A 27,390-nucleotide genomic window follows, 5' to 3' on the forward strand; every position below is an offset into this window, starting at 1 on the left:
CTTTAAATCAAAAGTGTGTTTACATGCTCCCCAGAGACGCCAGACTGTTAAAACATTTTCACAGCTTTTAATATTTTCCTGTATGCGAATCCCACAGAGACACAATGGCCACATATAGAGCTATAATCCCAAAACATTACATGTTCAGATTGCTTGTATCATTGTAGCGTTATTTGCACTGATAAGAGGTGAGCTCTTCCAAATGAATGCATTTAGTTTTGTTTTATAGCAATGTTTTCCGTGTTCAGCTTGAAATATTTACTCAAAAATTAAATAGCATCTTTTCAGGTATCTTTACTCCTTGCACTGTACGTGTCAAATGACACTTTTTAAATAATTGACAAAATAACTCAAAACATTATTGAGGCTTACTTTGAACTAAAAAGTATTATATTATTGAATCAAATTTGTGGGGCTGGTAGCATATTAAGAGCTTCTTTTTAAACATTTTTTGCACCTGTTCAAACAAGATTGTGGGATTTTAAACAAAAAGTAATGTCAATTTGGTAGAAAACTGACATTTTAAAATATTTACATACAGTATAACCAATAATTTGTGAAAAATGGTTCTTTGTGTTGCAATGTAATTTTTTTTTTTTTAGAAAATAGTGCAAATTAGAGCCTTAATAAAACTGTGTGTAAATTGTTTTCATTATTTGTAAAAAGAAATCCTCAGCCCTGATGCTGCAATTAGTTTGTTTGTATATACTTTATTTACTGCTGCAGCAGATTTTATTTTTAAATTATAATAGACAGTCCTGTTAATTAATCCAGAGTGTTTCTTTAATTTGTGATCTGAAATACAATACAATGTTCCCACCCACCGCTTATTTTTTCACTTGTACAAAACTGATACAAAGCAAAAAACCCCCAAAAAAACGTGCACAGATGAAAACACGGTGCCCAGGAGTATAAAATGTCAAGAAAAAACAAAAATGTCCCTGCACATATAAAAATAAATTAATACTTTGTGTGTCCAGTCACCTTTAACCTTATTGTCTGGTCCTAAGAAAAATTCACACATATCAACGGAGGCGTCATTGGCTTTCCTTTGCACAAACACGATCACTTATGTACACCGACGGCCAATGAGAAAGATCTATTTACATTTAACGAGGTAAAAACCATGCCACCCATTCTAAACAGCTGCAGTCTCACCCCTCCTGTTATCAATGATCAACTTTTTAAACACAGACTAGAAGTCAAGAGCTTATAGGGAGGGGGGGGGGACAAAACTATACACAGTAGTACAAGGGGATGTTAAATAGCAACATCGTATCATCTTATAGCCGTGACATAAACAAATAAATAAAAAGCGCCATAGAAAAGTTGGCTTTTTGAGGATACATCATTTCCTGGTTTTCATTGAATGTTTTGTTATCTGTTGCCTTAGCAACAAGCAGCACAGAAATATGAGTAGGGTTGGGCATCGACCATCGATGGAAACCGGAAAACTTACGTTCCGATTCTGCCGGAATCGTTAATTTATTATTATTTTTTTTTATCCTTACGTTCAGTGACCCAGCCTGCCGAGCGGCAAAAATGGCCGCATTACACAAACCAGGAAAAAGCCGGCGAACACCCACAAAGGAGAAGCGTCAGGAAGCATTTGTGTGCATCCATTTCAGACATGGACAGTGTGCGACGGCGCTGGAAAGTTTGGCTGCAAATCTGCTAAAAAGTCAACGATCGACACCGTGAAACATTTACAAAGCCATCATTTCATGCAAAGAAGGGTGCACTGCTCACAGGATGAAACACCTCCAGATTCGCAGTGTACACAGTGCCCCGTTTTTTGACGCGCTACGCCGGACTTCTTCCAACAAGTCAGGTAAGTAAAACAATAAATTACGTCGATCTTGTGCCAACATTGAAGCAGCAACAAATTATACTGCGAATACAGTGGCCAACTAAAATATCCGTAATGCTGTGTACTTTACCCGACGTTAGCGCTAGCTTTAGCCAGTAACCAGACCCTGTGTTAAGTGTTACTCTATTCACCTTACTTGTTTGATATACTGCACGCAGGTTAGTAGGAACTCAGTAACCTGGTTAAGTTACACTTTGTCTATTCTGCATCATAAGACACTCTCCAACGCAAATAACAGGATATGTGTCATTGCTTTTTCATAAAGTTTTCAAAAATAAAAATGAATTGTAAACGTGAAAATTTCATATAATTAAAAAAAAAAATCATGGAGACATTTCATCCAAACACTTTGGTTAGTGGCCTCATTTAAACCATGCAAACCTTTATGAACCTACCTTTGTAAAGAATCGGAATCGAGAATCGTTACGAACCGGGAACAAAAGAGGGATCTGAATCGGAACCGGAATCGCTCAAATTCAAACGATGCCCAACCCCAGATATGAGAAAATGGGACAAAAGTAAAAAAAAAAAAAAAAAAAAAATTATAATAACAAAAAATTAAAATAAAAAAGTTTGGCCTCAGGCACTTGGGCGTGGACCCTGATTGGCCGTTTTTTTTTTGTTCGTTTGTTTTTAAATTGGCTGCTGCTGTCAACCATTTAGGTCCGGTGTGTTGGCGAGAGGTAGGTACAGCAAGGGGGCTCTCTTGCGTCTTGAGCCCCCCTTCATCTGTGTGGCCTAGAGAGTCATAAGCAAGGCTTGACACTAAGACAGACAGATGCTAATAAACATGCATCTGCTATTATGGTAGGGAAACTGTTTTTTTTTTTTTTTAAATGACATCTTTGTTTGCAGTCTTGTGTGCTAGCGCATGTGCTAACATGTGCACAGAGGCCCCCTGAGAGAGTGACACAGCAGAAAGACCAGACCGGGGTTGGAGTCGGAAAAAAAAAACATCCCACAAGAACTCAGCATGAAAAAAAAAAAAGTGGCATCACAGCAGAGATTTTAAAGCAGCACAAAATGAAAATAAATAGTAAAAACAGGTACACAGGAGGCTGTGTAAAGAATGAAATTAAGTTTTGCTACTATTTTTTTTTGTATAAATGGAACGTCATGTCTTCTGCAAAGCAATCCTCCTCAGTTAGCCCTGAGGGGTAACGTGTAAGTGCACTGGAGCGCCAGGAGGGGCTTGGGCTGCCATGGCGGTTGACGGGCAGCTGAGTGGTAGATGCGGCGCAAATGTGGCTGATCCTGATGCTGCTAGAGCTGCTGGGGTGGAGCAGGGAAATGTGGGGGGGGGTGATGTTTCAGACAAGAAATGGGGAAACGGGGAAGGGACACAGGGGTAGTCAATGGAAGTGCTCCTTCAAAGAGGACAAGTATGGGAGACAAAGGGGAATACAAAGATTTAAGAATCCACTGTTTGGAGAATGTTGTGAGTTTTTGTGTCTCTCTCATACCGCTGACGGCTGGGATGCGAGCAGCTGCTGGAGTTGATGCTGCTGGATGAGGAGCCTCTGCTGGTCAGACAGGGCGAGCCGTGCAGCACTAGCCACACAAAGACGAGAAACAGTCAAGAAAAGCCAGGTTGAGGTTTTATTGAAACGCACCTGTACATAAACTGCTCAAAAAACATAAAGGGAACACATCAATCACTCATCAATCACAATGTCAATCACACTTCTGTGAAATCAAACTGTCCACTTCAGAAGCAACACAGACTGGCAATCAATTTCACATGCTGTTGTGCAAATGGAATAGACAACAGGTGGACAGCAGGACATCCCCAATAATAATAATAACAATAATAATAATAATAGTAATAATAATAAATTTGATTTCCATTAATAATTTTTGTGTGATTTTGTTATCAGCGCATTCAACTATGTAAAGAACAAAGTATTTCATAAGAATATTTCAATCATTCAAGAATGTTATTTAAGTGCTCCCTTTATTTTTTTTGAGCAGTGTATAACCTCTGTATTTACTTTAATATATTTTTCTCTGTATTTGTGTAATTAAAAAAAAAATCCTATTTATTCATGTAATTATTATTTTTGTATTTCATTGATTTTACGATTTAGTTATTTATATAATCATGAGAAAGAAATATATATATGCATATAAGAATATAAATTGTTACACCGTCTCCATTTTTTTCTGGACCAGGAAGTGAACAGTTTGAAATAAATAAACCATGACCAACCTCCCGTCTGACTCACCTGTTCTTACTAGTTGCAGAGCTGCAACAATCCAACGTGGCCAGCCAAAGTAAACAAAGGTTCCAATCAGGTTCAAACATGTTGTGTTTTAAGTGCAAACAAATTAGCCAATACGATACCTGTTATTGACGGCCAGCGTGACGGCCGCACTCGCATGTGGGCTGCCGGTCCCTACCGAAGTCTGGATCACTCCGTTCAGCGTGATGCCCCCCATGCCGAGCGTGCTTCCAGCCCCGAAAGTGCCCATCAGGCCAGACACAGGGGTCGTCCCCGCGGCCACGATGCCATTTAGCTGCGGCTGTGGCGGGCTCTGGGAAAGTGAAGGGGGGGTGGACAGGGAGGAGGTGGAGCCACTACTGCTGTGGCCGCCACATGACGCGCTGTCCTAGGGGGAGTATAAATACTGACATGTCATATCTCTGTAGACCTGAGCTACTTGATGATATCATACACCCGAGTGACACTGGGGTACTGTCAGTCTTCACATTTGCAGGGTAAGTGCATGGCAAAGTAACAGATGGCAATATAAATATATACAAAGGCCATTTTAGCCAAACAAGAAGTTGTGCTTGGATGAAAGGTCAAAAATTCATCAGTCTACAACACTTGTCTTGAATTTTTTATGCTCATCTCTGTACTTTTTGGCCAATTCCAGTCTGGCCTTCCCATTTTTTCTTGCTATGAGCGGTTTGCATCTTCCGGTGTACCTTTTTACTTTTGTTCATGAAGTCTTCTATGAACAGTAGAAAGTGATAATTTCACTCCTGCCCTTTACAGCTCTCACAGTGTTTGTTGTCACCTGCTGATGTGGTCCTAGGTGTACCCGTTCCACGTCTGTTACTTAGCACACTATTGTTTCTTTCTTCTCCAGGACAAATGGTAGTCCTATGATGATGTTTGTGGAGTGGTTCTGATTTATTTTCCATCTTCCCTCAGATTCACAATTGCTTGTTTTGCACCTATAGACAGCTGTCAGTTTTTCATGTTGTTTTCACCTCTAAATGCAAAGCCTATCCTACCCAATCTGAAACTGAGTATACACATTCGGCGCTATTTACTGATTAATAATAAATGTAATAGGACACACCTATCAGTCGTATGTTCATCGTAATACTTTTGCTCACATGAAAAATGGGTGGGTTCAAACGAATGGTGCTATCTTCTAAGTTATGAGACCCCGTGTGATCATAAGCAAGTTTTAAAGGGAGTGTGACGATTTACCTGAGCAGCCACAGGTAAAGATGAGTCAGGGGCTCCTCCCTTTACATCTACAACACAATGTTTAGAATAAATTAACTGCATAGCTTCTTTAGTTTAGTTCATTTAGAGAAGAGGCCTGAGTTATCAATATTGATGTGTGTGTGTGTAAGTGTACCAGAGGATGCTGAGGTGGGTGTGAAAGGCACTGATAGCTGAGCACTGAGGAGTTGCAGTCTCTCCTTCTTCATGGTAAGTGTTTTAATCTGCTCTTCCAGCCTCCTGTTCTCCTCCTGCAGCTGATGCAGAGATTTCAACATGGCCACCACTGAGCGGGAGAGAAAGCAGACCACATTTGACAGTCAGCATCTGGACCGTGACGAGTTTACATTTCTGAAAAGCCCTTCAAACCAGTGGCACCAGTGACAATAAAACCCTGCACAGGCTCCACGTGGCATGTTTTCACTACTCTGCTGACTGATTTGACATATAGACTCCACAGGGAGGTTAGAGGTCAAGATCAGCTACAGCACACTGACCCTGGTGGCTGACTCAGGGGGTGGGACTTGCTAAACACAAGAACTTCAACCTGACTGGCCAGATCAAGACCGCGCTTCCAACTCTGCCAAAAACGGATCCCTGAACGGACGTCCACCGTATTTGCTCTCACCATCTCCCTGCGCGCCCTGCTGCAGGAGAAAGCTCTGCCCCTCATTCCACTGCCTCTCCAGGAGCTGCTCTATGGTTGTGGCCACCGGGGGCAGCGCCTCACCGCCACCACTGACGCCTCCTCCTCCGCCTCCTCCCGCCCCTAGCAACCCAAGCCCTGGCCCCGGCAACGACCCTGACGGGTCGTAGCGGATCTGCAGACCACCAATTGGCGAGCTGAATAGAGGGAGAGCGAGAGAATTCAAGCGCAGATAGAAAAGGAGAGATAGAGAGGTCAATAGGGAGATTAATGACCCAACATAAATGTCAGACAAACATAGACACTGCTGGCTATAAAACTACATCAATTTGTTGTTACAGTGGCCTCTAATGAAAAGGGGCCAGGCTTTCAGTCTCTGTGTGAGTGAGTGAGAGAGTCAGACAAGGCAGGAGAGAGAGGGCGAAAGAAGATGCACGGCCAAGGTGAGACATATAGAAGAAGTGTTGATGTGGTTAATCTTGATGCACCTGAGAAAGTGTGTTTGCACAAAATATGTAAACACAATAATATTGGGCAAAGTTTTTAAATAATGTGTTTAGTGTAAGACCACAGGGACCACAGTGAAAAACATGATATATTACATCATGTACAAAAAGTCTTAAAAATCTTTTTCACAAATACAAACAAGTGCAGATTTATTTACAACTTGTCAGGTACTCCTACATGAGAAAACCACTGTTTTTAAGTCAGCTGTTAAAATGAGTATAATGTCACCAACCTTATCAAGTGAAATCATCCATCCGAAAAAAACAACAATAAAGGATTTGTATGATCGATAGCTTCAAAACATTTCCAAACTAAGAAAAAAACACCAGGATGTCCTTCCATGTGTGATTAAAACAAGGAGAAAAAATCCAATTGCAGTTGAAGGATGGTTACCACCTTCAAAAACACAGGTTATCGTTGGCTGACAGAGCGAGAACTGCCTGTAGGCGTGTAGGAGCGAAATGGGAGTGTGTGTGTGTGTGTGTGTGTGTGTGTGTGTGTGTGTGTGTGTGTGTGTGTGTGTGTGTGTGGCGTGAGAGGAAGAAAGAGGAGATGAGGGGGCCAGCAGAGGGAAAAGCAGTGAGGGGGATGGGTGAAGAGGGGGGTCAGTTTGGAATGTAAATGGGGATGGAGGGAGGGAAGGAGAGCATCTGTGTGTGTGTGTGTGTGTGTGTGTGTGTGTGTATGTGTACTCACCGCGGGGTGGTCTTGGGAGAAGCCCTTATGGAAAAGCCCTGCACACCGACGCTGCAGTCTCCAGCCTCCTGATCTGTGCACACACACACACACACACACACACACACACACACAACATACTTACAATTACAATCTAACAAAATAGATAATTATATGGGCATTTTGAGTCTGCATGAGTTAACTGTTTAACTATTAATTGAATTCAATTGTTTCCTTCCCTTCCTGTTGTCAAGACAACAGAAGCAAAAGCGAGCCACTCATGGTGGTGCATAATTGCTACCAAAGTGCAAAAATATGTGATTTATTGAATACACACATCTTGCCTATTGATAAAAGGTACTTAAGTCACTTTGTGTGTGTCAAGATAACTCTGCATCAAATTCAGTTGAGAATTTGCTCTTCATTTTTGCCAGCATAATGGTGACATCATCACTCTTTGTAAGATTCACACATGACCCTTCATTCAATCCCGCTCTCTCTCCCCCTCTGTGTCCAGTGGGCCTCGCTCGCTCCCTGTGCCCGCCTTCCTCTGGGCCAGTGGCCAGACGCTTCTTTTCATTTCCCTCAGAGAGAGTAATGAATCACACATGCACGCAAACGCACGCTTTCGCATTTACACGCTCGCACTGAACTCCCCTCTACTTAAGACAGTCAATCCAAGCATTTACCCCACCGGGTCAGCGCTTGTGGTCCCTCGCCCGACTTCTTTTTTTTTTCTCTCTCTCTCTCCCCTTCGTAACCCTGTTCCGTCCTAACGCCTCCCACCGCACATTCAAAAAGCAAAGAGAGAGACGGCTGCCAAAGTAAACTGGCGGGTGTGCACACACCAACACGCACACACACCTTGCACGCCTGCGCTCACACAACACTGACTGGATGATAAAAAGAAAGTGTTGCTGGTGTGGCAAGCACAAGTTCATAACATGTAAATAACACAGTTTGCAGTGATTCATTATAATGCACTATGATGATGAAATCATTTTTACCATTTATTTATATAAACATACTCATTTTAACACACAACACAAAAAAATGTAAATTTTTAAATATGGAAATTTCTCAGCATTTTGCAATTATATTAATGGACAATAAAGTAGCTAATGGATTTAAATAATTAGAACTTACTGTTTAGTGATGCCATGACGATTGAATAGCTGTCATCATTTATAAGAGTTACACAATACTGTTCTACTCACACTCACAACACTGTGGCCCTGTCATTCAGCCTGATTAGTGAGTTGACCCGCGGGTCAGAGAGAATCTGGCTCCAATGATGGCGACACCAGTCGTCCACAAGTCTTAAACCTCTCCTTTAATTCTCGCCTCCACGCTCAAGCACATGTTTTGTTTCAGGAAGTAACTACTCGCCATCATCATCAATGTAAGACACTATTTTCCACTTGATGAGTCTGAAAAGTGTGTCAAACTTACACTGTTCATTGCGGGGGCAAAAAAGAGAGGGGGGTTGATGAAAGAGTGTCATTCGAGCCGCCGGGGAGGAGCTTGAAAATTTCACCAGCATTGACCCTTGACCTTCTGCAGGACCGCGAGAAGGGGGAGGTGACAATCTATTAGCCCACCCCTTCCCTTCTTTCCCCACTATCTCTCTGACACACATAGGCTTGTGTCACAACAGATGTGAGTTTGTGTGTGTGTGTGTGTGTCATACCTGCGGGTGAGGCCTCCGACTGGGCAATGAGCGCCGCCATGGCCGAGTTGGGATTCAGCCGGTTACCGAACATGTGGGACTGGGCCAGGTTGAAGATGGACCCTGGAAGGCCGCTTACCTGAAGACAAAAAGACACAGATACACACAAGGAAATGTTACAAAAAGCTTGTGACTTCATTTTAAAAAAAAAACAAACAAGGAAAACATTCTTTGATATGAATTCACATTCATATTCAAATGTGCTGATCGGGAATTTTTTTTTGTTTAAGTTTCAAAGATGCTCCCAAATTAATTTAAAAAATATTGTATGGTAATTAGTACAAAGCAGATATTTAAGTGGCTATTTGGAAAAGCTTCTAATTATTAATTTTTTAACTATTAATTTTGTGGAAAATTCAAGTGTGTATGTCCTAAATTTGTGGGGTGTTTTGAGGTATGTCCTTTTTTGGAGTGCTTTGTTGTGCTACCGTATTCACTGTTGTCACTGTTGATGCAAAAACTCACATTTGATCATACTATCCTGCTTTATTTACTTTATTTTGGATTTCTTATAAAATTGTTAAAATAAAAAAAAAAAATTGAAGAAAGCTGGGGGCCCCATGAAAACATTTTTTACATTAAGGATATACCCAATCCACTGGAGGTCAATATCTGTTGAGCCATCTAAATCTTAGCTGTGTGTTATAGGTGACAAAGCAAATCAGTGTAATGTCTAATAATACATCTCATTAATCATTTACTTATTTTTTTTTACAAAATGCCCAGTATATAAAAAAAAGAGCTATGGGCTGAAAATGGAAGACCCCCACGTAGCTGGGAAAAAATGTCTAAATTTCCCAGAAAACAAAAACTCATTTACAGTGCTTTATTTCAATGTAAGTTCAAAAGCGGTTAATTTACAAATCTGCTGTTTGTCAAATTATAAAAGTGGGAATTTTAACTATGCTTTAATTTTCATTCATGCGTCATGAGATATTGTTTTTGACTTTGTTGAAGGATCTGTATGCGCATTGAATATATAATGAGAATTTACATCCGCAGAACATGTAGAAGTGTGCTTTTTAGAAAAAATATAATACAGAGGAAATTGCATATCATTTTTACTTTCATGTGGGGGGGGGGGAAATACAAAAAAAAAAATTGCCACAGCTTTTCTGTTCTGTGTCACTCGTGAGGCCCACAAAGCCCCTCAGAGAACCGCCACGATCCTGACATGCTGACAAAGTGTTTCTGATGCATAGAGTTTAATCCAATTAAGGTATTTCCCCAAATAGGGGCCGGGGAGCAAAGGGTGTGGTGAGGGTGAGAGGGCGGAGACCAATCGGAGGGTAGGGAACAAAATGGTGGCTTGTTTTGCTCCCATCAGTTCAACAACACTGAAAGGTGTGCAGTTCGTTTTTTGTTTGTCATGCCTCAACTGATTATCGTAAATAATACTACTTTCCTAACCAGACTTGGAAGCAATGTGGTCTCGAAGAGGTGGATAAACGGATATGTAAAATGGTGCGGCCCTCCCTACACATCTGGTCACATTTAAGATACCTTCAGGAATGGGACGGCCATTATCTCCTATTACTAATTCAACATCAAATATGGAAAACATCCTGGAAAAATCCCATTCCTCTTGAATGAAGAAGCCAAAAGGGCAGCCACCACCACCACCCGCCGCCACCGTCCATTTTCCCTTCTCTGAAATTAGTACAGATTTTCCCGTCACTACCCCGCCTCCTACCGTATTCCTGCCTCCTTCCCATCAACATTCATTTTTCATTTACATTCATTTTTCATTCAAAGACGCGCTCTCCCTTCTACCCGTCCTGACCTGATAGCCAATAACGGGCGGCCAGGAGCTTGGCTAGTGGACTGAAAATAGCAAATGGCCTTGCTCTGTCTTACACACAGACACACACAGAAGCCTGGTGTTGGAATCCTTTAGCTGTGTCAACTTGTGCATGTCAAAGATGCACAGGAGTGCAACACACACACTCTCTCTCTCTCTCTCTCTCTATATATATAAATATATATATACACACACACACACAGCACATAGCTGTGGTGTCCTACGCTCTGTCTTATACGGACGGAACAGGGAGGACCTGGCTTAGATGAATGCCAGGCCTGAAAAATCAAGGCAACCCCAAACACACACACACACACACACACACACACACACACACACACACGCTTCCTACTGGCCCTTGCATCCCGACTGTGGTGCTTGTCAGATGTCATTACATCACAGGACAAGGGAGGGAAAGACAGAGAGATGGATGAATTGGGAGGGGGTAAAAGGGAAGGTGGAGGGTGAGAGAAAGGGTGGATGTGTGAACGACGTGGTGGTGGTGGTGGGGGGGTGGTGGTGGGGTGGTGCTGAGGGGACACGGGGAGAAAAATGGAGTTGGGTGGGCAGTGACAGATAATGCTCTCTGAGGACGTTTTGAAAAGGACACTGAGGTCAGTGACTACAGATTAGGTGCCCCCTCCCCTTCCTTTTACGGCAGTTAAATGCTGCTTTAAAAAAAGATACCAAAATTGCAAATATTAGTTCTAATTAGAACAAAAAAAACCCACAAACGTCACATTTATTGTTAATGTCCAATGAAATCCCCAATTGCTGCCAGTGTTTAATTGCATATGTTTGTTTTGTCTAGCAACAATTTTGACAACTTTTTATTCCCCCCCCATCTCCACATTCTACAGATTACTTAAAAAAAAACACATACCTAGTTTGTTTGTTCTGAAAAGAGATCGTCACGTATAACACCATGCATTTTGTTGCTGCATGGCTCAACATTATACTCCTGAAGGCCACCAGTAATCGAAATTGACTGGCAAACACTACAGATGTCAAACGTGTCTTCCGTTTTGTGAATAAACCCGAAGACCCTTCAGCACGTGCACTGTACCATCAGCTGTCCAATAACTCACTGAGAATAGACAATTCACACAAGGTCAGGACGCACATGGCTTGCGCGTAATTAACGTCCCGTGTGAGAGAGATTTGCGGCGGAAGACATTTAATTAGTGAGCGGTGGTTTATTTGCGCTTCTGCAGTTAATTTGCACTTCATTGTAAAGATTGTAAAAAAAAAAAAAAAAAAAAAGGTTGGATTGTCAGTGGGTGCTGAATAAACGGTGTGTTGTAGCAAACACAAAGATGAGTGTTCTTGGGTTGGGACTCACGTGTGTGGCGGCCGTGCTGGTCAGCGGTGCGGTGGCCGTGAAGGGAGAGGGAGGGGCCAAAGACGGCGTGGGTTGCGGCTGCTCCGAGGTAACTCCGCCCATGGAGATAGCTCCCGGCCCTGACGACGACAACCCATCAACACCAGAGAAAACACCTGCAGGCATACAGCTAAGAGTCAGTAATTGAGATTAACAGTAAAATTAAAAATTATGTCAATATTTTCTGGAGTTTCATGTTTTTTGTTGGACAATGACAATACATTTTATTGCTAAATAGACAGCAGTTATTGCCATTTTACATCACAATGGGTTTAACATATTTTTTAGGGTAAAAATGGTCATGTTTTGTTTGTTTCAGACACGCTTTACAAATTACATTAGGAATACCACGTGAGCACAAGTCCACGTGTCCAAAAAGAAATAGGAAGAATCAGTGCTACCCCATCTCCATGTCTAGAACGGATAATTCATTCACACCGTATCGTTCACATGTTGACACATCTACGATATTTTATTTACATACATTTTTTTCCATTTCAAGTTTATTCACATGCTGTGTTAAAGTGTCACCATTTCCTTATTGAAAAGAACAGAGAATGTGTAGGTTATGCAAATATTACATTCAAATATAAAACACAAAATGACCACCTTTTTTTCTCTTTCTACATTTGTTACATATTTTTTTTATTAAACAAAAACCCTGAAGGGGTCAAATTTAAATTACAAAATGTAATAGTTTAATTGTGTGTTTTTTTTGTTGACCCTACATTTTGAATATATGGTACAACAATAGTAAGTAAGGTTTGTTTTGTCAATGATATTAAGAGTTTTTGTGCTGAAATGAATGAATTAAATTGTCCAAACATGCAGAAACACGTCTTCATAAACAATCAATTGTAAAAAGATGCAGGACCTCCTCCACAAAAAAGCATATATATAACTAGCTAATAATGGGGAAAAATGAATTTTATATCACACAAATAATGAGCAAGCCTATTTTCCACACATGCACGCCTCATTCTCTTATCTCTGCCTGCCTCCCTCACACACCCCCGTGCTCAGCCACTAACCGGGGATAAGCCCTGCCCCGGCCCCCTTTGACCCCAGCAGAGGTGGTGGTGGTGGAGGTGGTGGCGGCGGGGGAGAGGGCCCCTCAGCCCCACAAAAGCCTGAATGGCTCAGGGCAGCATACATTCACTGGGGGAACAAGAGATCTTTGTGCCAAGAGGGGAGAAGGGAGATGATGGCAGGAGGGGGGAGAAAGCGAGAGATATGAACACTACATGGGCCTACATACTATTTATAACACTATGTAATATGCACCAGCAGAAAATGGATAGGCAAAGCGGGACTGCAGTCACTCAGAGGGCGCCTGCTCCTGTGAGATGTTCAGCAACTGGACGAGAGGCCAAACCAACAATTTATTCGCTTTGCCCGCAAATTGCCAACAATGAAAAGGGTTCAATGCGGGAAAAGACTACAATGTGTGAACGTATGAACAGATCAAGGTTCATTTATGGTTGTTTAAACTGGTCCGCTGTGAGTTCCAAATAACCCGATGACCTTTCCATGACTGTTAAGTAAATACATATTATTAAATCACATCAAAGCAAGGTTGCTATTATTTGCATGCAAAAGAAGTTGGTAAATATCACAGTATCAACACTCTCACCTTTTGGTAGGAGTGAAAATGTCTTAACCAATCAACATGATCAACAACAGATTTAGGCCTCAATAGCCGCCTGCATCAGTTCCTGTTCCTTTTCTCTTTCCTGCTCGGCACATCTGTATGCTCTAAAACAGGCACCATGATTAGGTCAAGCTGGTTTTCTCTCTACATAGGAAATCAAGTGTTTTCCTTTTATGGGCGGTTAAGTCGACCTACAAAGCACATAAATGGTATCATGTTGTGGTTTTAAGGGGACAAACGAGCACACGAAAGCTCACTTTAAATTTGAAAAAATTGATGAATTTCGGTGTGTGTGTGTGTGTGTGTGTGTGTGTGCGTGTGTGTGTGTGTGTGTACGCATATATGGTTTTGCAAGCTCCAATGGATTCAAACATAACCTATATTTTTTTAAATTACAAAAACGACTTGAATCGACTACAAAGATGTATTCTTTTTAACAGAGAAAAATTGGGAAAATTGCATGAATGTATTTTGTAGGATTTTTTTTTGTAGGATTTTTTTTTTTTTACATAAATTCCAAATTCCTAAAAATTGACGTTATTGTTATACCTTCACTTCCTCACATACAATTACATATACAAAATGAGACAATAGCTAAATGAACAATTCAATATAAAATTAAGGCAAGTTTTTTCTTAATTTGACACACACATTAAATTCATTCACGTCCAGCCCACATCTTCCACGCACAAACACAAATCCCATCCCAGATCCCCCCCACGGCCGTCAAACATTAACCTAACCAAAAACTAACCCCCTGCCTCTCACCACCCACCAGCACATATCTATCAAGCTAACTATCTATCCATCAGCACGGTGGAGTCAGCAGACAGGATGATGGGGGAGGGAGGGTGGCCAAGGATCCTCCCCATTACTGCCCTGCATTAACCCTCAGCTAAATATTTACAGTGGAAAGACGAACACACACACACACACACACACACACACACACACACACACACACACACACAAACACACACAAAAAGCGAGACCATATATAACCACCACATTCTCACGCCGGCAGCGGTCACAAATGACAACGCTGTTGGATGCAAAAGCAACGGGAGGGCGACGCATTGAATCACAAAATAATTTTTCTTGACCACCAGAGCACAACGAAGCCATGTTTCCTCAAGTATCAGTAGTCAAACACGGCGTTGCTTTTGTAGGATTTTGATATAAATGTGAGACATTGCACAAAAAACCCCAAAAAGACATGGGTAATTTTGGCTACAACTACAAAAAATTACCATGGAAATTATGAATGGGCCTGCTACCTGTTGCGAACCTCTGGCAAGTTGTTTGAGGCCAACTTGGTGGCTTTTTTGCACTTTTCCTTTTAACTATTTTAACCTTAGCGGTATGCCAACAAAACTCAAATGCAAACAGCTACCATGCTAGCAACCTGCAAGAAAACAATGTGATAGCATGGGAACATCTTTTGCTTTAGTATACATTTGCTAAAGTGCTCGCTATTGAAAGTGAAGTCCTATAGTCGTTCTACATCATATCTCGTAAACGTATGCAATTTACTGTAATAGGCGGATAGCAGCTACAACGCTACCATGCTAACAGTTTGCATAAAAGTACCTCACAAGACAGCACTAATCACCGAAAGCTGCAAAGCAGTTCTGTACTGTTCTTACCTCATCTCCTATAAATATTTACAGACATGAGTAAAATAACTAAAATGCTAACAGTTAGCTTGCTAGCACCTAATTAGAAAAGGTAAAAAATATTAAGGCAGTTTTATAGTCATTTTACCTCATTCTATGTCGGTATAAGAGTCAGCATGGTAGAACCTAGCTAGACAAAATGCGCCAAGGCATTTATATATATTGTTCTTTCATAATGCCATGCCAATGTATGCATTATGACATGAGTAAAACAGTTAAAATGCTAATAGCTAGTATGGCCACAGGTGTACCAATACTGTATACTGTGTGTAACTTAGTGAAATTAATATATTTTTTAAAAGTGCATCAAGTCTAATGTAGCCACCATCTTGACAATGATACTGCAAAACTTCATGTCAAACAAATGTTCCTCAAGGCCAAACAACTGTGAGCAACCCCAGAGGTTTGCACAACAGAGGCATGTGCTAATTTTACAAATCAGTTAAAAAATGGCTGCACGAGTATGATGGGGGGGGGGAAAAGTGTCAATTAGAGATTTGGAACCAAAAATGAAGACAACTTCAACACAGTCAGTGTCAGTGGAATATTTGGCAAAAGCAAAATCCCACACATGTGACATAAAAGTGACAATTTGAGACAGGACAAGAATATCTCCATTTTCACCAGGATGACAACTTAATCCCAAAACAAGAAGTATTTCTTCCTGCTCTTCCACTTGAGCTGACGCAATACACACTAACCTCTGAAAACCCGATTTCACTCACTCACTTCTGATGGTGAGAGCGCCAAAACAAAACATTTGATCATAAAACCTTTTAGCTAACCAGAGAGAAAGTACAGAAGTGTGTGAGCAAAATGAAGATATTAAGCGCGTCTGATCGACAGAGCCTGGAAAAAGAAGCACATCCTCCAGTTTCTTTTCACCATATTGTGCGTTCCTAATCTACTAACCCATTTTTGACTGTTTGTAAATACCATCGCCATGGTTACACGGAATGTTACCAAATATAAATACCTCTCTGTTCACCAGTGACACAAATCCAGCGATATAACTTGCGGCGGTTCTTCACACGGTTTATTCTCGATTAATCGCAAGAAAAAAGCAGAACAGGAATATGAGCTGCATTGCAGGCAATCACTGCAGTGATGTTAAATTACTTACTTTTGAACACAAGGCTTGTAATGACATTGAATTATTAGAAAATCCCTCGGTTTTGAAGTCAGCCTTTTAGAATGCACACAAAATAAAATGTTAACACAGACATTGTGCTTATACACTTATGTATCCGTATTGTTACACAAGATGTATTTAATATATTCACCGTAACACCGCATGAGTTCACATTAAATTGCCTTATTTATCTCTTCCGCAAGGGACAAGAAAAATCTAATAGAAAATCTTCACATATTCATTACAAAATGGTGACGCTTGTACTGCAGAGCAAAAAAAAAAAAATATTACGAAATGTGACATTAATAGTTGAGTTAAAGCTAATGAATATTTTATCAGCAGTCAGACACCAACGCTAAACACCATATTCACAGTTGGCTGGTTCAGTTAAGTCATGGTTATCAGCCTGGTTCCGTCGCCAAACGTCATTTGCATTTTGGAAAACAGGTGAGCGTCATCAGGTGAGAAAGGATGCGAGGAACCATAAGGTCAAAGCTGGAGGCTTGGGCTTGGAAGCAGCGGGGATAAACAAAAAGGGTGGTTATTCTAGAAGAAAGTGAAAATGCAGGATGTGAGGGTTGCATGGAACCATTTTCTCCAGCAGAGGGAAACTCCAAAGCAGTTGCCAAGCAACTGAACACAAAGAAGTAGAAAAAAAAATGCGAGCAAATATCATACAGCTACACTGACACACACCAAAATTGTATCGCAAGAAGCCAATTACAACAATTTGTATAACCCTTGTTAGGGGTTAATGTTGATATCTTTCTGTCCAATGGAAATAGTCTGTCATTTCCAATCATCATCATCATTTGGATGCAAATGGGATGAAATTGCCAAACGTCAGGGCCTGAAGAACAGAAAGATGCTACAAGAATGTAGCAATGACTAAACGCCAACTTCTACATGTTAACGGGACACGTGGTAAAATGCAGCACTTTAATCACTTGGCTGCCAACAATATCTTCCATGCTTTTTAATTGTATGAATTACAGAGAAAACAAATGGGGAAAATTAACCTGCTGCATTTGATTGATCCTTATGACGTGACGGGAATTATTTGATTGGAATCAGTGTGATTGCTTAATAATGGCATATATTTTTTAGCCATTGTATAAACAGCAGTATTTCTGCACAATTTTTCTCAGACTCTTTGCAGTTTAGTGGTTTGGCCTTCAATGTCTTCATTGCAAATGGCTTTGTCAAAATCAAGACTGCGTGCGCGTGCGCGCACACACACACACACACACACACACACACACACACACACACACACGGGAAGCCACAGCTGCAGCACCCGTGAAACAGTTGGCTTTGCTAAAGGCAAGGGCACCGTCAATCCCCTCCCACCCACGTTTTTTGCCTGCTTGTCTCAGGATCAAACCAATGACCTTTCAAGCATGGCTGCCTCATCTTAAACTTCTACAGAAAAAAAAATGGCACCCATTAAAAAAAAAAAAGACAATTCCCTAAATGCATCTGGACTTGTGATTATTCCTCAAAACCAGAGCAGCATAAAAGGTATGTTATGCATCTGTGCTCTCCTCACCTGGACCGCTGTTGCTTTGCAGACTCCCATTCCTGAGGAGTGAGGGGGACTTCTGAATCCCGCCGCCGACACCTATGACCCCGAGGCCCCTCTCTGCTCCTCCTCCTACTCCTAAGCCACCACTGGAAACTAAGCCTGGCCGACCAGAGAGCGCCGAGGACGAGGAGGACGGGGAGGCAGCAGAGGAGGAGGTGATGCCCGTGGAGGAGGTGGGGAGAGTCATTGAGGGCGCCGACTCTGCCGGCTTGACGTCTGTGGTGAAGCAAGGACCAAATCTGTTGCGCCAGTTGCCTTTCTTTTTCTTCTTCACGCCATCCTCCCCTCCTCCCCCTCCCGCGGCTGCTCCGGCGATCCCCGAGCCGGTGCTGGAGGGCTGGGGCCGTTTGTAGGCAGCGGACCCACTGAGGCTTGTCGTCTCACTGGCTGACAGACTGTGGGAATTCTCATACAGCTTCCCGCCCACTGCAATAATAAGAAAGAAGCACTGAATATTTAAAGTGTGGTTTCTTTTGAGTTGAGCCTTGACGAAACGGAGAGAAGGGAAAGGACTTTAGTTGTGTGGGCTACTTGAGAAGTGTCAGATAAAAGGCATACCATCATAAAAGCCCAAATTGTGTTAACTTGTCCTCTCCCATCCAATGTATGATACAATAAATGCAATACTGCAGGTTTGTGTTCACTACTGTTTATTCATGAGGGGTTCCATGGCTTTCTAAAGAGCCACATGGTACGAAGCTTGGTCCATATGAAAAGTGTCACCTGCTGGTGTGATGTAACGCCGCATAATCAAAGTTGACAAGACTGAAGACATGATAAAAGTAATGTATCACCTGCGACGGCGGTAGTCGCGAGAGAACCAAAAAGGTTTGTCGTTCCCTCCGAAGCACCGCCTTCCGAGCTGGGCTTTACGAGGCAGCTGCTGAAAGATGGCGGCGAGGAAAAGGTAGTACCACCTCCTGGACGCAAGGAGGAGTCTGAGAAGCTCAGGAAATCGGAAGACGAGGGGGCAGAGGGTGCCTTGCTGGCACTCGTCAACAGCAGCCCTGGGACAGGTGTAAAAAACAGAAGGCAGAGGAAACAGGATAAGGTAAGTGAAGATGGAGAATCCAATAAAAGACGAGAGACAGGAAGCACATGTGAAGGGTGTGAATGCCTTCATACTACTCTCCTGCACATCACTGTGGGAACAGCAGAAACAAGATAACTAAAACAAGCATTTAATTTAGTTTTTATCAATCTCTGCTTTAAACCGGCTCGGCATCTTCATGTAGTCCTCCCACAAAGGAAGTATGCAGGCGGATGAATACACTCGCTACTCCTCCGATAGACCAAACACACCACCTGATGAGAGCTCAAGGTTCTGATTATAAAAAACACAAGAGCTCAGTGTAAGCACCAACTCCTTCAGGCTCTGACCTCCCCACATGTTCTGTGTCGGTGTGTATGCGCATGTGTCTTTTCTCAGACAAGGCCCCAGATTACAGGAGCCATAGGCCAGAGACAAAACACTGTTATCAAGGCCACACACACAAAAAAAGGCCTGGCGTCTGGTCAGAATCCAGTCACACAGTATAAACACACACATGGTGGGTAGACCAGCAGATGTGTCACTCTGTTGCCATGTTTCCAAATGCAGGCTTAATTCCTTGTTGGGTACAAATTAACACATAGGAACATTTGCAGCTATCAATTTTACCTTGGTGGAAAGGCCCGGTGGAGGAAGAGGCAGATGTGGAGGAGGTTGCCATGGTGACTACGGCAGAGGGGAGGGCTTTCCCTGAGGAGGTGAGCGACTTCCGCCCGCCCCTCTGTCCTACCGCGTGACTTCCGCCGGCGTTCTTCTTGCTCTTCAAGTCAGACGGCACCTTCCCAGGGTCCGCCGCCAGGCAATCCTTGGAACTTCCGACCGAGTGAGTGGACGACACTTCCTGGAAGTTGGCGTTGGTGAAACGGGCGCTGCCATCGTCCAGTCGCTTCTGCGAGGGTGGTGGTAGAGGGGTGCCCCCTCCCACTGAACTGCTGCTGTTGTAGGGCTGGAAAAGGAGGAAAAGAAGGATGAATAAGGATGGTTGATGCAGGAATGAGGCATCGTAAGCACAGTAACAAAGAATATGTATATAAAAACAAGGGCTGTGTCTCAATTCGTGCACTTCCAGACTTACACTTAACATTTTGAGTGCATAAGGGCATTCACGCTGAGTATGACAAAATACAGTATGCCGTCAATTCCCCCAAATGGTGAGTGTGCACCCGCCCTCAACAGTCGCCATCTTGGCTACATAGCGGAAGGGGAGGGACTAACTCAAGTGGCTGCATTTCACAATAAAAAAAGGACAGAAGAAGAAGAGGAGGAGGAAGTGGATAAGTGCGCAATGAAGGTAAGCTACACAATGTACATAACATACATATTGAAGTGTACTGACGGAAGTATTCGATTTGAGACACAGCCTAAGATGGGACTCAAAGCACATTACTAGGCCAAAGCCAAAATATCTTCACCTTCCTCTGTACACACTTCCTAAATTTTGAGATTATGCAATATTCACTGGGAAATTTACGAAAGAGTAGAAAAAAATACCCTGCTCTGGCAATTCCTTGGTCCAGATGTTTATCTTTATCTAGTTTACTAACAGAGAAAATGTCTCCTTGCAGGGGACAAAGATCCAAACTAGAGAACATGTTTGGTAAAAACTTATATTTGAAGAGCAGTTCTCCAAAGAAAAGAGTAGAAGGCTGCTCCTCACCTTCTCTGGGACCATGATGTTTGGAAGAACAAGGGAGGGGGACATGTCCATGGAGGTCTTCTTGTGTTTGGGTTTGTGTCTGTCCCGCTCTTTGTGTTTCTGAGTATTGACAGTGGGGGTAAAAAAAAAAAAAGGAAAAAAAAGAAGAGGAAATACGATATAAGTAAGGCTAAATTAAAGAAAAGCTGACAATAACAAGGGTAACCAAGATGGTGAAACATGTAACCAATGAGGGAATTATTATTTCCAAAGAGATATTCACAAACTCATTGGGACATGGGCAGGGGAGTAAAAGTGTGTGTGTGTGTGTGTGTGTGTGTGTGTGTGTGTGTGTGTGTGTGTGTGTGTGTGTGTGCGTGCGTGCGTGTGTGCGTGCGTGCGTGAGTGAAGGAAAGAGAGCATTACATTTCAAAGGATCACTCTAAGATGAAAGCGTCACAAATACAAAGAGAGTGATGGAGGAGAGATGAGGGGGGAAAAAAAGGAATTCAGCCTGCTGAAGTTTAGAGCAGTGTGTCTAAGTGCCTCGTGCCCGAGTGCACAAGGTCTCATTGTTTCATCCAATCATACCCTCCTCCTCGGACCATCGCAGCTCAATTTACACCCTCTCCAACATGCACACCGCCAAGCCTCCTCTCGCACCCCTGAGGTAGCGACCGGTTGCCGGCGCATTTACACCTCACATGAACACCCCACAGCGTGACACCTCTTTGCACGCGCACACAGGCAGACACATGCACGTGTAGACTTTTGGCACACGAACCGTCTGTTAGACGGGCTGTGAAAATATGCATGAATCCTCTGAGACTTATTGGTGACGCTCAGTGTCGCGACATCTCGGAAACACCAGAAACCACCCCTCCTCTACCCCCCTCACTTCTCCCCTCAGGGTCTCATTGGGAAATGATCACATGAAAGCTGGTGACAGTTTAGCCAGACTTCCGCAATGAGTGGCAGTTAACAGACCCCGCCAGCCGAATGAGGAGATAGCAGCACCACTGGAACCTGCCTGCAAGCTGCCTTCCGCTAATGCTAATGTTCGGGGCCTCCGCTTATTTGCGGGTGCAACTGTAAACTGCGGGAAGGACTAGCCCCTGCTATTATCTTTAAATGTAAATCTTTTAAAACACAACTTTCTCTTTTGTTTACATTCAATTGATGATACAAAAGAGAAGTAAACATGTCATGTCAGGGAGAAAATGCAGGAAATGAACTTTCAGCCTTTATTTTTTTTTACTAGTCTGTGTCCCACTGCAGGCGGCAGGTGTTTTCAGTTAAAAGGGGCCTGGAAAGCAACCCTACTCATTAAGCACCAAACGTCATTGGTCGACTAGTGAGTGTCTAGAATGCAATGCAGTTGTCAACATGAAATAAAGTGGTTCTGAATTTCATCACCAGTGGGAAGGTGCCATGAAGCAAACACTGCGGTATAGAAATTAAAAAAAATCAGTGACTACAGCTCCACGTACTCACACACCAAGAGAATTGGAACGTTTTACCCGTGCCCAGCGCAACAGAGGTAAGTAAGAAATAACTTATACTCAGTGAAGGAACTAAGCCGGCCTGACAACCTGACCCAAATTATTCCCCAAAGCCACGACCAGTTGTGTGACCACATGTGGACCACTACACAATATAAGCTCTATTTTAATAGACGTCACATATTGTAGCGGCCCAAACACTCTGTACGTACCTTATAATAACATGTTTGTTGTTACGTTTTTAGAAATAAGTTGGCTAAAAATATACAGGTGCATTTCAATACGTTTTTTTTTTTAAAGTTCATTTACTTCACAAGTTCCATGCAAAAAGCGATAGATTAGTGATATTATAGATACAGTGAAATATGTCAAGAATGTATTTTGATGATTACAGCTTACTGCTAATAGTAACCGCAAATTCATTAAAATATTCTGATTTATTGAAATGCACATTGATAAATAACCTTTACTAAAAAAAATGATTAGCTACATTGAATAGTTTAAAGGTTTTGTGGTGCGTTCAAATTGCTTGATTAATAAACAACAGTCTCCAATATTAACATAAATTACGCCAAACTGAATAATATTAGGCAAATTGTTTTATTCATTGATCACCAGTAATTTAGATATTTTATTGATTCCGACGGAAATTCAAATACTTTAAGAAATTGTACGATTTGTCCTCACTAGGGTCGTGGGTGTATGCTGGAGCCTATCCACGCTGACTTTGGCCGAGAGGCGGGGTACACCCTGGACTGCTCGCCAACCAATCGCAGGGCACATATACTGTAGACCAGGGGTCACCAACACACCAACACTAAAAGAAATGTATTCTGAAACATAAAATGTGAGTTGTGGATACCAGCATTTTGTGAATGTTTTCGTAAAACAAGCATATTGGATTTGTTTGGGTTGAAATAAGGTATGAAAATCATTTCTACAAAAATGAGTAGCTCGTGGCCATTTTCATTTTCTAAAAGTAGCTCTCGCAAGAAAAAACGTTGGTGACCCCTGCTGTAGACAAACAACCATTCACACTCACATTCATACCTATGTACCTGTACAATTTGGAATCTCCAATTAACCTAACGTGCATATTTTTAGGATGTGGGAGGAAACCGTAGTACAAGGAGAAAGCCCACACATGCACGGGGAGAAAATGCAAACTCCACACAGCGATATGAACCCAGATCTTCCAGATCTCCTGACTGTGTGGCCAACATGCTAACCACGAGGCTACCTTGCCCTTTCTTTGAACGTCTTCACTTATTCCAACTTCCAATTTGTTTCTATTTATTACTCTTAAATGTCTACTTTGATTTTTATCCTTATTTTAAACATTTTTATTTCCTTTTCCTTAACACTGCACAACCTGTCATTCCCCCCCCAATTTGTTTATTAATGTTACATTTTTTTTAAACCATCTTCCTTTCTTAATAATAATAATAGGAATAATTAACCATTACCATTTCTTTTCTTCTCTGACAGAAGTGGACCATGCCATACCGTACCATAAATGAACATTTTCGTCTTAACTGGAAACAAAGGGAAAGTTCACTAAACAAGAAAATAAAATAAGTTATGTGAACAATGATACTAGCCAGAAGGAGATAGATAGGTAAATCCTTTCATTAACATTCCAGAGGTCCGTGTTGATGGAGAGCGGCTGAGCTGCCAGGGTCGGATATCACTAGCACACACACACACACAAGCGCAAAGCAGCGGGCGTGGGAACACGCACACACACAATATAACCTTACACAGCATTATCAATCAGGTCAATTGATTATCCAGGCAGAGACTTTCAGTATGTCGTCACCCCTCTTTTTTCCCCCTCTGCTGCCCACCATTAGCAGCGAGATCATTTGACATGTCCAAGCGGTCTTTGAAAGTGTGCAAGGTAAATATGAGCGGTGGCAGAGGATGAGGTCCGCGTCTATTTATCAACAAGGGCGCAGACAATGAGGATAGCAACAATGGACTGACAACAACTCAGTCCATGCAGAATAAAAAGACCATGAGACTTATTTAGCAAGGAAACAGTCACCCAAATGTACGCTGCTCAATGAAAACAAATACTTCATGACTTTTAATGATAAAAGTTAGAGTGAACCACCTTTTGTGGATTTGCCAAAACCTTATTTAGTGTATAACACTACAGTAAATGATGAAAAAAAAATAGATGGGAACAAATTATGTTTGATTTTGTCCTAAATTAAATGATGCTGTGATAAAATTAACAAGCTAAATACCAACAATGTCCATAGTGCAGGAAGGATAAGAGATACACTATTTTGTGTGTTAGGATGAAATACAATTCACAGCACAAAGGCCTGAGGAAGGAGAAGAGGAGGAGAAGGGTACAGAGACGGAAGGGAGGCGAGGCTGGAGAGATGAGGGAAGAAGGGGTGAAACAGAGGAACAGGAAGTGAGGGGGGTGGAAATAATATGCCCTGGCCTGGCAGGAATTCCCCTGTGCAGTTTCCTGCGGCAGGATTTCTGCGTGTGTGTGTGTTTGTTTCCTGCAGGCCTTTTCTACGCGTCCAGTGTGAAGGATCTTTTAGCCCCTGCTGTAGTTTGACTGTAGGGTCTAACGTGAGGTGGGCATGTAATGGGTGCAAGCACACAAAAAACAAACACACACACACCTTGGTAAATTTGACCGGAAAACCAATTTGAGTTGAACAAACGTTAAACACGAATAAGAAGCACCGATTTACTTCATATGCACAGAATACAGAATACACCCTGGCCAAAAAATAAATAAAAATAAGAGGGTGGCGAGGTTGAGAGTTGAAGCTGGCTGTAAATTCTGATTTTACGCAACTTGTGATTACATGCACCGCTAACAGGCATGACTGATTAGCTCACACTAATATAGCGTTCATTAAAAGCTGCGGTCCCTGGAGGGGGCAGTTGGCGGGACTCACATTCACTGCTAAAAGCAAATTCAAATGCAAAGGGCTGCAAAGCGTGCAAGTACAATTTTCAAGCACACCAGCGAAAATGTAAATGATAATTGTGATGTGAAAAAAAAAAAGTATAAATATCATCAGACTGTTGAAACAGGAAAGAATGACGTAAAAACTAGGAAAGGGCATGACATGATTTCATTGTTTTGTTTTATAATGGATGTTTTGAACTCCTGTTTCAATGCCAGCGCTGCATTGAGCAGAAAAGCTAATAGCGGAGGTGGATGTAACTCAACTTCCCATAGCAGATGCCTCCATTTTTTTTTCAACACAAGATTTCTCAGCAATCAATTCTACACAACAAAAATAATTATTTGATGACTTCTTTGAAACTGATGGTATACGACAGTAAATACCTAACAGAATAAATACAGAGCTGCTTTCAAGTACCAATTCTTCAATGGGAGAGCGTGTCTGACCATGTAAAAGCGACATGTTTCTGGTGGAGCCACAGTCATAGGTGCGAGGCGAAGAGAGGGTAAGATCTGAGGTCTGTCTTACCTTCGTGTCCTGGTCTGGGGGTCTATCCATACACTGAGAGGAAGAAGAGTCACTTAAGCTTTGAGATCTACTACCGCGGCCCCTGCTCCTTCGCTAAAAAGGTAAAGAGGAACTCCAAGTTACTGGATGAAGTTCAAAGAAAAAGAGGCTTCATCTACAACTAAAAATTCTAGAGTATCTAAAAAAATAAAAAAAAATAAATTTAAAAAAGAGGAACAAAAACAAAAAGGACTGAACTGAAGTCAAAATTAAAAATGAGTCACAGGAAATTTGCATGATTGTGTGCTACCAAAGTGGTTACAAGAGTACAAATGTTTTTTTTTTTTAACTACAATGTCAGACAGAGAAGTTTTGATAAATAAGTGCAGCAAAACCTGCAAACATTCTATTGGTAGTAATGATTTTCTATAGATTTCTTTTGAAGGTGGCCAAATGCTACAGTCCCGCTAAACAACTGCCAATGAAAAAACGACAATGTTCCTCCACGCTATATGCTACGCACCACATTACATGCCAAGTGCCTTTTTAAGGGTATGATTTTATGAGGTATCCTGGGACACTTTTGGACAGCCTTGGCAATCGATCTCAGTCCAAGCCTGGTTGGTATTGCTCATAGCGTCTGTTGCCATGGTGATTAAGAACCAGTGAGATTACCTCCAGGCATAGATTAAGGCCTGCATTCAATGTGAGTATTTGAAAATGTTTTCTGATGCACTGCTGTGTGGCCCGCCACAGACAAATTTGGACTGCCACAAATAGATTTGGCGCTATCTGCATCGCCCTCATTCCTAAACACATTACGCACCTGGTCTGCCAGAGAATAAGAAGATGGAGAAAGAGGGATCATTTGCCAAATTAGCGACTTTGTCGCTATATTTAGCGAGTAATCAGACCTCTCTAAATACTCTTTCACAAAAGCAACTAGGGAAAAATCTAGTGAAGGGACTGGGAAACACTGATATTATTTTAGACAAAAACAAGACAACCTTGAATTTGGTCACATTATTACACCTTTCTTTAACATAAAGGAATAAATCAATAGACTGTCCCTTTAGGTTAACTTCAGTTAATAAGATTTAATATCTACTGTCTTAAATCAATCTCTATTATCGAATGATTATTGCTTTAATTGACATATATCACAATATTTACATCGACTGCTACCTGGACCAAAACGTGGACATTCACAGTACATATAACAGGCGCACTATTTTCCTAACGTCATGACCTATGAAACCCATTCTGCTAACATTGCCCTCCTCATCCCGGAATCACTCTCGTGCAATCACCCACACAATTACCATCCAGCATTTCCATCAACGCTATGTCCAAGCATCCAAAACCATTCGCACACAATCAATATGACAGTATGAGTCTTTCCATCTGTGATTGTTAACTCTGAAAAATATCACTGACGTGTGCTCACGTTTGAAAAGCCTGCCGCATCTTTTCATGTTACCACAGCTCCAGAAAGGTCAACATTCACATAGAAGTTAAAATTAGTAGAGTCATTGTTGACTGACTAGGCCGTCTGCTAATTTTATTACATCAAATTTTTTGAATTTTTGAATTAATTCAAATGAATGGAGGGATGACCACTGGGACCAACGC

At 41.9% G+C, this 27,390-nt stretch overlaps 1 protein-coding gene across 8 annotated transcripts in view; it reads right to left on the minus strand.

Annotated features, from left to right (window-relative positions):
- Positions 1 to 761: 761 nt before the first annotated feature.
- The window catches only part of mllt10 (MLLT10 histone lysine methyltransferase DOT1L cofactor), a 38,545-nt gene continuing 11,916 nt past the window's right edge, over positions 762 to 27,390 (minus strand). The window contains exons 7-20 of one of the 8 annotated variants that reach the window (XM_054765530.1): positions 20,826 to 20,924; positions 19,778 to 20,114; positions 18,912 to 19,124; positions 18,082 to 18,543; positions 12,035 to 12,153; positions 8,853 to 8,970; positions 7,184 to 7,256; positions 5,963 to 6,177; positions 5,471 to 5,620; positions 5,317 to 5,363; positions 4,215 to 4,480; positions 4,096 to 4,116; positions 3,334 to 3,421; positions 762 to 3,237 (exon numbers count right to left, since the gene is read on the minus strand). In XM_054765530.1, coding sequence (XP_054621505.1) covers positions 3,223 to 3,237; positions 3,334 to 3,421; positions 4,096 to 4,116; positions 4,215 to 4,480; positions 5,317 to 5,363; positions 5,471 to 5,620; positions 5,963 to 6,177; positions 7,184 to 7,256; positions 8,853 to 8,970; positions 12,035 to 12,153; positions 18,082 to 18,543; positions 18,912 to 19,124; positions 19,778 to 20,114; positions 20,826 to 20,924 — 2,223 coding nt within the window. In that variant the 3' untranslated portion in view covers positions 762 to 3,222. Of the gene's footprint in view, positions 3,238 to 3,333; positions 3,422 to 4,095; positions 4,117 to 4,214; positions 4,481 to 5,316; positions 5,364 to 5,470; positions 5,621 to 5,962; positions 6,178 to 7,183; positions 7,257 to 8,852; positions 8,971 to 12,034; positions 12,190 to 18,081; positions 18,544 to 18,911; positions 19,125 to 19,777; positions 20,115 to 20,825; positions 20,925 to 27,390 lie in introns of all 8 variants that reach the window. The other 7 variants (XM_054765526.1, XM_054765525.1, XM_054765524.1 and 4 more) reach the window with 7 other exon arrangements.

Source organism: Dunckerocampus dactyliophorus, chromosome 21, assembly GCF_027744805.1.
Source record: "Dunckerocampus dactyliophorus isolate RoL2022-P2 chromosome 21, RoL_Ddac_1.1, whole genome shotgun sequence".
In the NCBI taxonomy this organism is placed as follows: Eukaryota; Metazoa; Chordata; class Actinopteri; order Syngnathiformes; family Syngnathidae; genus Dunckerocampus; species Dunckerocampus dactyliophorus.